We start from the raw sequence: 15,078 nt of genomic DNA, 5'->3' as shown, positions 1-15,078 counted from the left end.
GGGTGGATCGTCGTTGGGCGGATCGTCGGAGAATGATGTCCGGCCCGCTGGTGCCCTTCGGACCAAGATGACGATGCCGAGCGCGGTGATCCAAGCTTGGCGGAGTCGTTGCGAGGACGGAACGTAGCCGACCGGCTCAAGCCTGGCGGAGTCGATTTCGAGGACGGGACATAGCCGACCCGAGCTCCGCAACCCCAGAAGACAGCCGTCAAATCTCGCGCCTCTTCGGATTGCTTCGAACCCCTCTCGCGCCTCTTTATTCTTCTTCTTTTTTCATGCTGCCACAAATCTCTCCTTCGTTCCTTTCCTTTTTCCTTGTCTTATAAATCATGACAATACCCCCGAACTACGAGAAGTTTATTCCCAGAAACTTCTTTCTTCACCTTATCTTCTGCCCAGGGAATCCTTCCGTGATGGTCGACCCAAAATTGAGGCATGTAATCCAGCAGTTCCGCACCTCGTCTTCATCGTCAACTTGGCCACTCTGAACTCTTGCAGGAGTCACTTTTGTTCGGTTGATGCACCATGCACAGCCACACCGACGCGAATGCACGGTACCGTTACACACACGCACGCGCGCACACAGAAGGAACGCACTTCATGAAAAAAAAAATGAAACAGACACCAAAAATATAAAAAATACAGATTGGACATTCGATACACTCGATTTTTATCAATTAGTTGCCACCTATACAGCAAAAACAAATAAATAAAGCCTAAACGCGACTTAAATAGTCCGCTCCAACGTTGTCCCTGCCTTTTATGTATTCTACACTGAACGTGTGGTCTTGTAGAGCCATGCTCCACCTCATTACTCGGCTGTTAGTGTGTTTCGCCTTGTTGAGAAACTCTAGCGGCTGGTGATCAGTCTGAACGCGGAAGGCTTTTCCATAAAGAAACAGCTTAAACCTAGTGACTGCCCAGACCAGTGCAAGACATTCCTTCTCTACAGTAGCAAAGTTCCTTTCGGAGCTACTGAGTTTACGACTCGCGTATGCAACCGGGTGAAGTATTCCACCTCTCTCCTGTAGTAAAACTGCTCCTAAGCTTGCTTCAGAGGCGTCCGTGCGCAGCACGAATTCCTTTTCGGGGTCCAGTGATAGCAGGATGGGAGGTTGTCCAAGTCAACTTTTCAACTCCGTGAAGGCCTCCTCTTCTCTTGGGCTCCACTCAATATCATTGCGGGCTCCCTTTTTCGTTAGATCCACTAACGGCGCTGCGATATCTGCGTAGTTTGGTACGAACTGTCTATAGAATCCCGTAAGCCCGAGGAATGACCGAACTTGGCGCTTCGTTTTGGGTCTTGGTGCGTCTTGAATCCTTTCCAGGATCTTTGGGTCAGGAGCGATATTCCCCAGTCCAATTTTATGTCCTAAGAAGTCGATTTCGCTGAACCCTATTTGGCATTTATTTGGTTTGATCGTAATGTTGGCTTCGCAAAGACGCTCAAAAATCATCCTGAGCGTTTCCACATGCTTCTCCCACGAGCTCGTCGCGATCAAGATATCATCTATGTAGTGATATGCATCTTGAATACCGTCTAGAACCTTTCGCATTAACTTGGTAAAAGTAGCAGAGGCGGTCTTGAGGCCAAAGGGCATATATCTGAACTGGTAGTGCCCGCTTGTTGACGAAAACGCCGTCTTCTCTTTTGCGTCTGCTTCCATGGGAATTTGCCAGTAGCCCTTAGCTACATCTAATTTCGAGAAAAACCTCCTGTGTCCCGCTTTAGCAAATGTCACATCGATTCTGGGTATTGGCTCTACATTTGTCATTGTCGCGTCATTCAATCGTCGGTAGTCGACACAAAATCTGTTTGATCCATCCTTTTTCTTCACAATCACGACCGGAGCGTTGTACGACGATGTACACTTCTCAATTACCCCCAGCTCGAGCATCTTGCTGATTTCATCCTCGACCACATCTTGTACTGCCAGAGGTATTGGGTACTGCCTCACGTATATCGGCCGCGTTGTTGTGAGATGAAGATCACACGTCATAAGATTTGTCCTCCCGGGGACATCAGAAAATATGTTTTCGAATTTTCTTAGTAATTCTTGCACTTGGGCTATCTTCTCGCTCTCTAGGTTCTTATTAATGACCACATCCTCACACCCTTGCTGTCTGGTCCAGATTGGCATCGGGATGTCGCATTCTTCGGCATCAGACTCGTTTTCGTCAGTTTCTTGTTTATTCACCACCGCATTGCAAAGTGGTTGATGTTGTGAGGTTTCTTTCCTTTCTTCATATTTCTTGAGCATGTTGATATGGAATAACTTCTTCTTGCCTCCCACCTCTAGCTCGTAGTCCACTTCATTCCTTCTTGCTGTTACAGGAAAAGGTCCTTTCCACTGCATGATCATTTTGTTATGATCGGTGGGGAGAAGAATGAGTGCTTGATCTCCCTGTTGCATCCTTCGGTTAGAGCTCCTTCTGTCGTAGTCGCCTTTGTATTTCGCCCTCGCTTCTTCCAGGCAAGTGTGTGCTAACTTGCACGTGTCCTCCAGCTTTTCTCTTAGCTCCAGCACGTATCCGTACGAAGTCTTCAGATCTTGCTTGAGAGCTTCGTTTGACCACATCTCTCTCAGAATAGTCAAAGGTCCTCGCACTCTTCTCCCGTAGAGTAACTCGAAAAGCGAAAACCTGAGGCTCGACTGTGGAACCTCCCTGTAGGCAAACAGTAGAGCTGGAAGGTATCGGTTCCAGTCCTTGGGCCTCTCCTGGCACATCCTTCTTAGCATTTGCTTGATTGTGCCGTTGAATCTCTCCACCAAGCCGTTGCTCATGGGATGGTACGGGGTGGTCAGGAGGTGCTTCATTGATAGAAGTCGACTCACCTCCCTCATTAGTTCTGAGGTAAAGCTGGTCCCGCGGTCGCTAAGGATCTCTTGTGGCACACCGTACCTCGTGAACATCTCCACCAGTGTTTCGGCCACCTGCTGGGATCCAATGCTCTTCAACGCTACCGCATCCGGGTATCTCGTAGCCATATCCACCATTGTCAGTATGTACCTGCTTCCCGAGGTCGCGATCGGTACAATGGGGCCAATTATGTCTATCGCGACTTTCTGAAAGGGCGTCTCGATAGTCGGCATGCTTCCTAAGGGTGCCTTGCCCTGCTTGCCCTTGGGTACTGTGCGTTGACACACATCGCACGACCGAACGTATCTCTTGACCTCGCTCTGCATACAAGGCCAAAAAAATTCTTCCGACACGAGGTTGAGCGTGTTCTTCATGCCCTGGTGTCCTGACATTATGCTGTCATGTGCTAGAGCCAAGACGGCGCTCCTGAACCTTCTCGGGAGTACAAGTTGCTCTATCCTTCTGCCGGATGAATATTCAACGGCCCTATGTAGCAAACCATTCTTGAGAAAAAACTGGAACTTCGTCCTGCCCTTGTGTTTTCTGGTCGTTTCCCCTATCTTACCAAAACACTTCATGAGAGTTTTATCCCCCTTTTGCTCCATGGCGAGCTCCTCGGTTGTCGCATCGACCACTGCCGCCTGCGATACGTTCAAAGGTCGGTCTGGTCTTTCCATTTGACCATCTGCTCCCTTCGCCCTCGCGGACGCAACTTCTGCTGGTTTGTCTTTCCGGAGCTCGTCAGTACATTTAGACAATCTCGGTGTCATGCGACTATTGAAGCTGACTTCAACGGCGTTCGGAAGTGCTTCCGGCTTCGACGTTGGCTTGGCCAAAACTTGACCTTGACTCTCTTCGTTTTTAATTTCCCAGTCTGGGTTTGGATCATTGGCTTCCCGCATTTGGGGTATATTCCCGAGTACCAGATCATAGAGAGGATTACTTACACATTTTGCCGTCACCTTCCCTGTATAGTAGGGTGTTCGTACAACTATATCCGCCTCGGGCAGATATCGAACGGTGCGGTCTAGCAGAAACACCGGACTTGACTTTCCTGTCAGGCTCTCTCGGGGAACCAACTCCTTACGGACCACGACGGTGTTACACCCGGTATCCCTTAATACCGTTATCTTGTGCTCCCCGAGACGGCCTTCCACGACCGGCATGTTCTCTACTAAGAACTTTGGAGGTGTTCCCATGGCCGCGTTTACTACCGGGATTTTGTCACCATTATCCAGTGTTACGTAGGAGTCGTCAGGCGCGTCGACAGCCCCTGTTGACGCAGTCCATAAGCACGAGACTTGCTGCTTCTCGTTCTGCCTTCCCCTGCAGTTTTCCGCCCTATGACCAGCGCGGCCACAATTCCAACACGCCACTGTTTTCTTGCCTTGCGCGTTGCCTCTGCAATTTTCGGCCTTATGTCCAGCCTTCCCACAAATGAAGCAGCGGATAGCTCTTCGCGTTTCTCCCCTTGCGTGAGTGTCTCCGTTTCCAGCACCTTGCCTGGTTGTCACCTCGTCTGACTTTTGCCTAATCGAGCTGGATGGTGTCTGGGCTTCTAGGAACAGGTCTGCCTTTGCTGCTACGTCTTCCAAAGTCTGAGAATCACGCTCTCTAAGAAAGACGGCCAGTTTGCTGGAGCAGGTCAACATGAACTGTTCCACCAGGACCTGGTCTCGTAATGCCTCGAAGGTCTTCTCAACTCCAGCTATCTCGAGCCATCGGTCAAAAAATCCGGCCCATCGGGCAGCGAATTGTCTGCGCGTTTCGCCCTTCTCGGGTTCGGCGTTGCGAAACCGCTCGCGGTACCCCTCCTTAGTATACCTAAATCTTTGGAAGAGCGCTAGCTTGACCTTTCCGTAATCCAACGCATCCGCCGGTGCCATCCGGCCAACCACAGACAGTGCCTCCCCGGTCAAGCATAAGCTTAGTGTGGTGGCCCATTTCTCCAAAGGCCAGCTCAACCCTGTTGCTGTACGCTCGAAGCGCAGTAGATACGAGTCTAGATCATCCCTCCGTTCGTCGAACTGCGGGATTAACTTGTGGGGACTCCCTCGAATTACTAGGCCTGGCGCTTCCCCGCGCTCGTCTCCCACAGTTCCTGCACTTTCATGACTAATCTCACGTGCAGCGATTTTCAGCTGCAGAATCTCCCTTTCCTTTTCTAATTTAGCGCACTCTGCAGCTAACGCTCTTTCGGCTGCTTCCCGGTCTTCCCTTACGTTATCACGTTCCTCAGCTCTCTCGGCTCTCACGCGCGCTTTCTCTTCATCCGCCCGAACTCTTTCTTCCGCTACCCATTTCTTTGGCTCGTCCCCAGCATACCCCAATCCCTTACCCAACGCGATTATTCGTTCTAGCTCCATATTAACACAACGGACTGAGCTTCTCCTCAACTCTCTCACTTCCCGGAAAAACGCAACTAGGATTTAATGGGCCTAGACGAATCCTGGCAGGCTCGCCAATTTGTCAGGTTCGTTCGGGAAGGTGAGAGAGAATCATGGAAGCCAGAGCCAGCGGGAGAACTCAAACGTACTTTACTGTAAGAAGAAAAAAAAAAAAAGGAAAAAAAGAAAAAAAAAACTGGAATACGATCAGCGTCGGATAAATGAGATAAATATTGCATTCAAAAGTAAAGATATATACTGTCAACACAAATAGTCATCCCCCTGTATAGTCACCATGGGATGTGGCGGGTGGATCGTCGTTGGGCGGATCGTCGGAGAATGATGTCCGGCCCGCTGGTACCCTTCGGACCAAGATGACGATGCCGAGCGCGGTGATCCAAGCTTGGCGGAGTCGTTGCGAGGACGGAACGTAGCCGACCGGTTCAAGCCTGGCGGAGTCGATTTCGAGGACGGGACATAGCCGACCCGAGCTCCGCAACCCCAGAAGACAGCCGTCAAATCTCGCGCCTCTTCGGATTGCTTCGAACCCCTCTCGCGCCTCTTTATTCTTCTTCTTTTTTCATGCTGCCACAAATCTCTCCTTCGTTCCTTTCCTTTTTCCTTGTCTTATAAATCATGACAGATACGCTTCAAGGGTTGCGTTGCCCAGCACCTCCACCAGAAATGTCACGAATGACAGACGTTGAGGCAGAAGAAAACGGATTGAAATATAAATTTCATGGGGGTCCAATCTGTGTCATAAACGAAAAGAAAAGAACACCACGTCGAGAAAGCATCAGCGAGTGTCGACGGCGGCAGCATCAAGCGTCGGAGCGTCTGTGTAACAGCTGGCTATTGTGAGAGAAAATCAGTGAATGAATCGGCAATACTGCGCTCGGCTCCTTCTCTACTATACGTGTCATCTCGAACATTCGACCTGTAATGTTCGGGGAAAAGCTAGGGCGATACTTACTAGACAAGGTCATTTGAGCTTCCTCATGGTTTACTTTTTTCTGTTGTTCGTTTGTTTTACTTGTCCGTTGTTTTTAGCGCTTCTGCTCCCGAAAATATGTATCAGTAAACTAGCCCAAGTCATACCCTACTACCTTATCGTTTACGCGCGGAGTAAAAGTGCACGGCGAATCTTCTATATGAACGTAGAAGCATATCTTCTGAATCATGCACGCGGCAGTATTTACAAATTTTTCTGGTATCTTTATAAAGTAAGAACAAAATAGGGGTACAGTTTCCGAACTAAGAAGCAATTTTGAGGGCAGTTCATTGCGGGTTGTGCCGAGTATAACGTGACAATAATGCTGTAGTTAAAAAACTCTGCGAAGCAAGTTGTTGTCTAATTAAAAGACTGCTCCAATTCTGCGTTTTATATCTTAAAGCAGTGCTTCTCAACCATCAATGTTTTGCGGACCCCTTGTGGATTGGCGGAGATGATGGAAGACCCCATTCGTGGTGAGACGAGAAGAAAGGTATCGGTTGCATATAATACTGATTTAAATAATGTACATAACTAAGTGTTAATGTGAGGTACACCTCTTTTATTGAGATACGCACGATAAAACTGGCCCAAAAACTGAAACATTTCTTCTCGATCTGAAAAAATACAAATTTTATTGCAGGGCTTGACCGATGAGGCAGGGCTTCGCGGACTCCTAGAATGCCTTCGCGGACCCCCATCTGAGAACCACTGTTTTAAAACATGAAATGCTTTTTAACGCTACCCCTATTCCCAAAATTTGTTCTTCTGTCCTTCGTCCGTCCTTGCATTTCCCGCTAAATTTAGCGAGAAACTGAATTTGTGTACAGGTCACTTGATGTCAATTGATGTGACGTAACCTAACGTCACGTGAGGGTGGGGGACGAGCTGACCCCCCTACCGTAGCCATGGCGTAGAAGCACGGATCGTCCGCCGAGGCTACGAACGTCGGCCACCCACCCGCTAAATGGAATTAAAGGTCCCCCGACCTTGACGCTCGGTTTCACATCCGGGGTACGACGTTCGGGAGAGGTTCCACAAACCCCGCTAATCCTGGCTGCGAACACCTAACCGCGAATCCTCGTCATTCGGAGGGGGAAAGGCCACATGGGTGGCGTTGTTCCACTAGTGGATTCAGCAAAAAAATTGACGTCACGTGCCCTGGGCACCCAGTTCTCCCGCTCAATGTAATGGGGAAAGTGATCAAAATATAGGTTCTTCTTAACTCCCCGAAACGACGGCTTGTCTTCTAAACAAGTTTAGTTTGTCACACCTTGAATTTACGCATTATAAACATTACGCATCATTTGATTTAGGTGATGAAGGTCGGTGACAATTTTATTTAAAATTTTTATATATGGTGCTTGAGACTTGAGACTGTAGTTTGAAAACGGTGCACCCGGGTGATGATGATGATGATTAGGAGTTTATTGGCACAGCAGCAACGAGGGCCATAATGCGCCAAACGTAACGTATTTAGAGCATATTATAACAAAAGTTTACTTTGAGGCTACATATTTACAAATGCTATAAATATCCAGTTTGTTTTTAGAAGTCTAAGACACGGCTGAATGGAACTAAAGGTTTATCACCAAGCAAAAAAGAGGGATGAAATGGGAGATGATCCCCAAAAGGTCGAGAAAACATGATTGACGGAGTGGTTGATGGGACGAACAATGCCACAAAATGTGCAACACGGTCAGACGCTCTCCACAATGTTCACATAGTGCAACATCCTCACCACGAAGCAGATACTGATGTGTCACGCGAGAGTGACCTATTCTTAGACGGCACAAAAGAACCTCCATACGACGTTCCCTGTTGTAAGAGGTCTACCAAACGCCCAGAACGGGCTTGATAATGTGAAGTTTGTTGTTGCTCTCTGTATCCCATTCCAGCTGCCATTTGAGAAAAATAGATTTCCTCAGAAGTGGTCTCGAATCTTGGTAAGGTAAGCAATTGAATCTTATTGACGAGCCTCCGGCAGACACGACCAATTTATCCGCCTCTTCATTGCCCAAAATCCCAACGTGGCTTGGCACCCAGCAGAACTTAATGTCCCGACCACGTCGCAAGGCGCTATTGATTTTACCTTGCAGATGTTGTGCAAGGTGGTTCTTTGTGGGCATCAGGGAGGACACAGCCAATAAGGCACTTTGTGAGTCGACAAAAATTACAGCTTTCATTATACTATTGTCGAGTATATGTTCGACCGCTAATAAAATAGCATAAAGCTCTGCGGTGAAAATGCTTGCCCTACGGTCCACTTGTGTGGCTTTGCTGTAGGAGGCGGAATAGAAAGCACACCCTACAAAAGACGACAATTTGGACCCAACTGTATAAAACTCCCGGTAGTCTGAATATTTTTGTTGCAAGGAGAGAAACTCCTGCAGGAGGATTTGTGGTGAAATGACCCTCTTACTGTATTTTGCGAGTGACCAGTCACAAAAAATCGACAGAACATCCCAAAGAGCAACCCTACGGGTGTTTTTAAGCAGGGGAATCTCATGAAGGGGGATATTAAGGGATTGAAAACTACTTTGCAAACGGAGGCTTAATGGTCTAACAATGCTCGGCTTGTTTTCGAAAAGCTGTGAACTTCTGCAAGTATGAAAGGCACTGTAGGAGGGATGTTTTGGATTTGAAAATACTTTGTAAGCATAAGAGACGCTGAGGTACTGCCTCCGTTTCTCGAGGGACATTTGATTCGTATCAACATACAAACTCTTCACAGGAGATGTGCGAAATGCACCTGTAGAAAGTCGTAGTCCAAGGTGGTGTATTGGGTCAAGCATCTTAAGAGCAGATGGCCGCGCTGACCCATATACTACTGCACCATAGTCGAGGTGGGATCGAACTAAGGAGTTATACAGTTGCAAAAGACAGCGCCTATCAGAACCCCACGACATATGCGACAGCACCTTTAGGGTGCTTGATGACATCAAGCATTTCCGTGTTAAAGTTTTCAGATGGGGCACAAAGGTAAGTTTCTTGTCAAAAATCACACCCAAAAATTTGTGTTCTTGCTGGACTGATATTTCAATGCTATTAAGATGCAAGGAAGGATCAAGGGACAATCCCAGGCGTAATGAAAAAGGAACACAGACTGTTCTTTCAGGCGAAAATTTGAAGCCATTTTCGTCTGCCCCCTTACACGTTCTATTGTTTGTAAGTTGCAACTGTCGTTCACAACTGGAGAGGTTACAGGAAGACACAGAGATTTGCACATCATCCACATATAGAGAGTAAGTTACTGATGGTGGCATAACCTTAGCTAGACTGTTAACCTTTACAGAAAAGAGGGTAACGCTCAGCACTCCTCCTTGAGGAACACCATTTTCTTGAGAGAAAACATCTGACAGTGTGGAGCCCAATCGGACTTGAAAAGTTCTTTCGCTGAGAAAGCTCTGTATCCACTGAAGCATGCGGCCTCACACATCACAGTCGTACAAGTCACGAAGTATTCCGTACCTCCATGTGGTATCATATGCTTTGCGTAAATAAAAAAAAACAAAAAACACTGAGACACAATGCTACCAATGTACAAACGTATAGCGGTCTCTAGGTGAACCAAATGATCGGTAGTCGCACGTCCCTCCCGAAAGCCGCACTGGTTTACATCAAAACAATTCTCAGTCTCTAAGAAATGGACAAGACGACGATTCACAAGCCGCTCATAAGTCTTCCCTGAGCAACTTGTGAGTGCGATGGAGCGATAGCTTGTAGGAATGGAAGGGTCTTCCCCTGGTTTCAAAAAAGGAATTATGTGGGCATGTTTCCAGCAACGAGGAAAGGCAGCAGCTTGCCATAGATGATTGAGAAAGTTAACAGACCGTTCATATATTCAGGGGACAGTTTCCTCAACATTTCATACTGGAGTCTGTCTGGCCCTGGTGCAGACTGCTTCTTTGCATTAAGAGCAACCTTGAGTTCGCAAATTGTGAATGGTCTATTGCAGAAATATGAACCACCCTCCGACAACGAGATGGGCTGCTTTTCAACAGTCGACTGAAACTTCTTGAATTTTTCGCTAAAATTAGAGGAGCTACTAATAAGCTGAAAATGCTCCCGGAGAACATTTGCATGATCTTGAAGCGATACAGAGGGGGAAGAAAACAGAGGAGTCCGGAAAGATTGGTAATCTCCTCAAACTTTCCGCAGGCGATCCCATACTTCCTTAGCTGGGACAAAGCTATTTAGATAAGATATATATTTTTTCCATGATGTCCTCTTCGCCTGTTTCCTTGTCCAACGTGCCTTGACCCTACATTTTTTAGATTCAATCAGGCTAAAAGCAGTGGGATAACGGTGAAATATACCCCATGCCTGGTTCTGTTCCCTGCGAGTGACAGTACAGTCCTCATTCCACCAGGGTTTGCATCTCCGGGGTAGGACGCCGGATGTTTGTGGAATAGAAGATGCAGCAGCATTAATTAGAGATTCAGTGACAAACACCGTCGCTTCCTCGGGGGACATACTGCGAAAGAGCGTTCGATCCAGTACGTCATTTAAACCAAAAAGAGCCCAGTCAGCCTTTTCTAACTTCCACTTTGGAAGGCGGGTCGCAAGCGAAGGAAGGGGTATTGAACTTTCTAAAATTATGGGGAAATGATCGCTGCCCAATGGATTATCTAAAAACTTCCATGAAAAGCACGGAAGTAAAGCTGGTGACGATATGGAAAGGTCTATTGATGTAAAGGTGTTATGAGTAGCACTAAAAAACGTTGGCGCCTTTTTATTCAAAAGACAGAGCCCGGAGGATAATAAAAGTCGTTCTATAACTCCACCACTGGAATCCTGACGAACACTACCCCACAAAGGGTGGTGGGCCTTAAAATCACCCAGAATTGAAAAAGGCTTAGGCAGCTGATCTATGAGTCCTTGTAGCTCGTGGAGCTGCAGTGGAACGTTGGGTGGCCGGTAAAGATAGACGAGGGTGATGAGTCGGTCAAGAAGAACGCGAACTGCTACTGCCTCGAGTGGTGTTTGTAGAGGAACCTGAGCACACACAACCCCGCTCTGCACTACTACTGCGACACCACCAGACGGGTTAGGAGCAAGGTGGTCCTATCTAAAAACCTGGTGACGGCGTAAGACCTGTGTGTGTTTGTCATTCAGATAGGTTTCCTGTAAACAGAGTGCCACAGGACGAAGCTCATCGAGAAAAAAATTAACGTCATCAATATTACGAAAAACGCTGCGACAGTTCCACTGCATGATACCTAGTTGTTTACTCATAGCAGTGCTAAAATGAAAAAAAAACTTTAACTTATACGCTACAAAAAATCATAAAAACGGGTTACTAAGGTTTAAAATCAATTTTTATGCGTGGAGCGTTTTTCTTTTTTGCGCTATCATTCTGCTTCCCACTAGAGGTAGTGGGAGCAGCGAGGGTGGACCCCGATCCCGAGAGGATAGCCTCGTTGTCGGATCTGAGCTCACACTCTTCCATGGGCTCTTCTGGTGGTGTCGTCAGTTGACCCTTAGGGGCCAACTGCTTCGACGTCTCACCGGGCTTCCTCGGGGCAGGGGTTCGGGGTGGCTGGCCCCGGCCCCAGGGGAACACAGAGGCAGTGAGGGGCCAACCCCTGCTCTGGGGTGGATGTTGGCGGGCCAGCACCATCCCTGGGTTTGGAACGTGGTGCCGTCGGCACCGTTCCCATGGGTTTGGATGGGGACTCTACCGGGACCCGCAGATCGTCTTTAGACGTCTCGGTTCCCAGCGATGCCATTACTGGCCGTGCAGGTCCCCTACGCACGACCTCGGAATATCACCTTTCGCCAAGAAAGAAAACCGTTTTTTTTTTGCTTCATGGTAGGGAATATTTCCCTTTGCCTCTAGATTAAGGACTTCTTTCTTTTGCTTCCACAATGGACAGGAGCGGGAGTATGCCGGGTGCGGACCGTCACAGTTCGCGCATTTTGGATTGTTCTCACAAGTGTCAGCAACATGCTCTCTGCTGGAGCACTTGGCGCAAGTGGCGGCTCCCCTACAGCTCCGCAACCCATGGCCGAACCGTTGGCACTTAAAGCACCTCTGAATGCTCGGCACAAAGGGCCTTACACGGCACCGTAGGTAGCCAGTCTTCAGAGTTTCTGGTAGTGTGGTCGAATCAAAGGTCACAATGACGTGTTTGGTTTTCCGTTCAACACCGTCTCGGCGGATGGTGATGCGGCGAGCAGCTACCACCCCTTGGCCAGAGAGGCCCTCAACGATCTCTGCCTCAGAGGTTTCAAGTAAGTCATCCTCAGAGATGACTCCCTGTACAGTGTTTAGCTTGCGATGAGGTGTTACACTGACTTTGTAATCTGCGACGCGGTTAAAAGCTAGGAGAGCTTCACTTTGATGTTTTGTATTAGTTTCGACAAGAAAGTCACCCGATGCCGTCTTTTTGGCATTAAAATTCATTCCAATAATACCTTCAAGGAACTTTGATACGAGAAAGGGGGATAATTTTGCAAGTGGCTTTTCGTCCTCTGTGTGAAGTACTAAAAACTTTGGGAATTTTATAAATTCAATACGCTGTGCAGGATGGTCCTTTACTTCGGAGCGGACCCTTTTCGGGGCCCGATCAGTGTTTTTTGTTTGGAACCCATATAGATGGGAAGGGAAGTTCAGTGCCCGGGTGCACCGCCCACCACGGAGCCCAACAATAGGGTAGGTAATGTGCCATAGCAAGAATGGCTTGGCTGACGCCATTACACTACCAGTGCTGCCCGGGTACTATACCCTAGTGTGGTTGCAGGGACAGGACCTGTTTCTACTCAAGGTCGGCCCTTGCCGCCTAAGAAGGGGAAAAAGGAAGGAAGAGAGCGTAGAAGAAAAGAGAAAGAGGTGAAAGGAAAAGTGAAAGAAAAAAGGAGAGGGGTAGAAGAGACGACTGACTGAATCATCCTGGTCGGGTCAGGCCAGGACACCCGTCTACGAGAAGCGGGGGCCGAAGGAGTATATTGCCTTGCCCGGGGGGCCCCGAAGGGTCCAAACATACCCAGGGCTCAGCTCAACCAGGGTCCCCTTTTCCTCGGACACGGGTTAAGCCACGCACAGTCAGACGTGGGTGGGCGAACCCACATGGCTCGGGCTTTGTAGTGACGCCACTCACCAAGCACCTACTAAAGTAGGTGCCCCCTGCGTGCGGGTATGGTGGCCCACGTGGCTGGGGTCCCGTGGTGACGCTACTCACCAAGTACCTAGGCACCTAAGGTGCAGGCGCCCCCTGCGGGGCTCGGGGTCCGTGGAGGCGCCACTCTCCAAACACCTGCTATCACAGGTGCCCCCCTGCGGGGGGTGCACTCGGGAAGGAGGAAGAAAAGAGGGACAGACAACGTCTCGTTATGATGTGTAACTAACACCAACTTGCCTGCACTTTAATCGTTTGTTTGAATCTAGCTTGTTTTTGGGCTAATTCTCGAGGTGTATCGGATATGCAGGATGTTTATTATAAGATTTTAAAATTTGTTAAAAAAGATTAACCCTTGAAAGCTACTTATGCGGTTTAGGGAGGTGAGTTACGCAGCCAGGGGAACATAGTATATGGGGCTAATTGCAACGATCAATCGGTTTAATAAGTAATGTTTGTTAACCTTTGAGGTCGTAAAAATACACATATAGTGCCAATTAGAAATCTGCTGAGCGTCATACAAAAGCACTAATATTTGGAGATACTTTGAGCGCGTGGGAATCGTAGTAGTGCGCGAAATGTACCAGTCGTACTTGAGCACAGAGCAGGTTGCCACAGATGACTCGCAACACGAAAGAATCAAACACATAAGGTGTGTCTGTCCACATGTGCTTTATTCTTTTTTATTTCAAGAACCAGTCGTGGAACAGGTACAAGGCATTGGCTATGATAAGGGACGGAAAAAAAACGCGCGGGCATCTTATCGCGCAGGTAGCCATGCTCCTGCTGCACCCAGTGGCAGCGTTAGTGCACTAATGCACTTTTCAAGCGCTCAAATGTTTTCTGAAAATTACTCACTTAGGAAGTTTGTGATTTTCAATGATACTCAGCAAGATTTTATTGAAACAATATGCCTATTTTCACGAATTAAAATGTTAAATAACAAATCTTATTTATTAGCCAACTGATTGTTACAATCAGCCCCCCCCCCCGCCCCCCCCCCCCCCATTATACGTGCCCCTGGCCGTATAACTCACCTGCACAAACTGCATAAATGTAGCTTTCAGACATTTTTAAACAAATCTGTAAAGCTTAAGAACAAAACAAAAGAAAAAAAGAACTGCCTGTATAGACCTTTTTAAGAAACACTCGACCCCCGCACTCTTAGAAAAAAGGGTATCGATAGTCCTCCCTAAGGGGAGGAACGGTCTTGTAACTTATGTTCCTTTAGAAAGAGAGAAACCTTCGTCCCTGAAGCATGGGAGCAAATAGTTCCTCCGTTCCCTGCATCTCATTATGGCGGCTCTGAATCGAGGAAATCGAGCTAAATAAGGCTTAACGAGGACGCTACGTCTCTTGTACGAGCTTTCCGCGAACTGTGCTTATTTCCGAAGCCAGATTATCCCCGCTCTTACAGAAACTTGCGTTTCGAAAGCAGTTACACAGTCGTCTCGTCGTCAGCGCTGCGATGTTAAATTGAGACAACCGATCCCAGTTACTTCACGCACTTTACGTCTTACCTTTGTTGCTCCTCGGGTCGAAATTTCTTCGTCAGCCGCACATCACGGAGGAATGGCAAACCAATCCGCGAACCCAAAAGCCGCTCTCAAAAGAACAAACATGAAGCCGCTGTTTATCGCGCAGCGTCAAAGAAGGTTAAATCGCTTAACACCAGATGTCAGGGTCAAGCAGAGTAATTGTAAGCAGCTACGCTAGG

The 15,078-nt window shown here is 47.9% G+C and overlaps 1 protein-coding gene across 1 annotated transcript in view; it reads right to left on the bottom strand.

Annotated features, from left to right (window-relative positions):
• Positions 1 to 716: 716 nt before the first annotated feature.
• Positions 717 to 15,078, bottom strand: part of LOC120849426 — a 70,460-nt gene continuing 56,098 nt past the window's right edge. Inside the window, exons 3-4 of the mRNA XM_042286327.1 lie at positions 1,884 to 4,769; positions 717 to 869 (exon numbers count right to left, since the gene is read on the bottom strand). Of these exons, the coding sequence (XP_042142261.1) occupies positions 717 to 869; positions 1,884 to 4,769 (3,039 nt within the window). The remainder of the gene's footprint in view (positions 870 to 1,883; positions 4,770 to 15,078) is intronic.

The sequence above is a fragment of the Ixodes scapularis genome, unplaced genomic scaffold (genome assembly GCF_016920785.2).
Source record: "Ixodes scapularis isolate PalLabHiFi unplaced genomic scaffold, ASM1692078v2 PGA_scaffold7__128_contigs__length_106722199, whole genome shotgun sequence".
NCBI lineage: Eukaryota > Metazoa > Arthropoda > Arachnida > Ixodida > Ixodidae > Ixodes > Ixodes scapularis.
The sequence above is the reverse complement of the archived record's forward strand: the minus strand, read 5'-3'. Positions and strand labels throughout refer to the sequence as shown.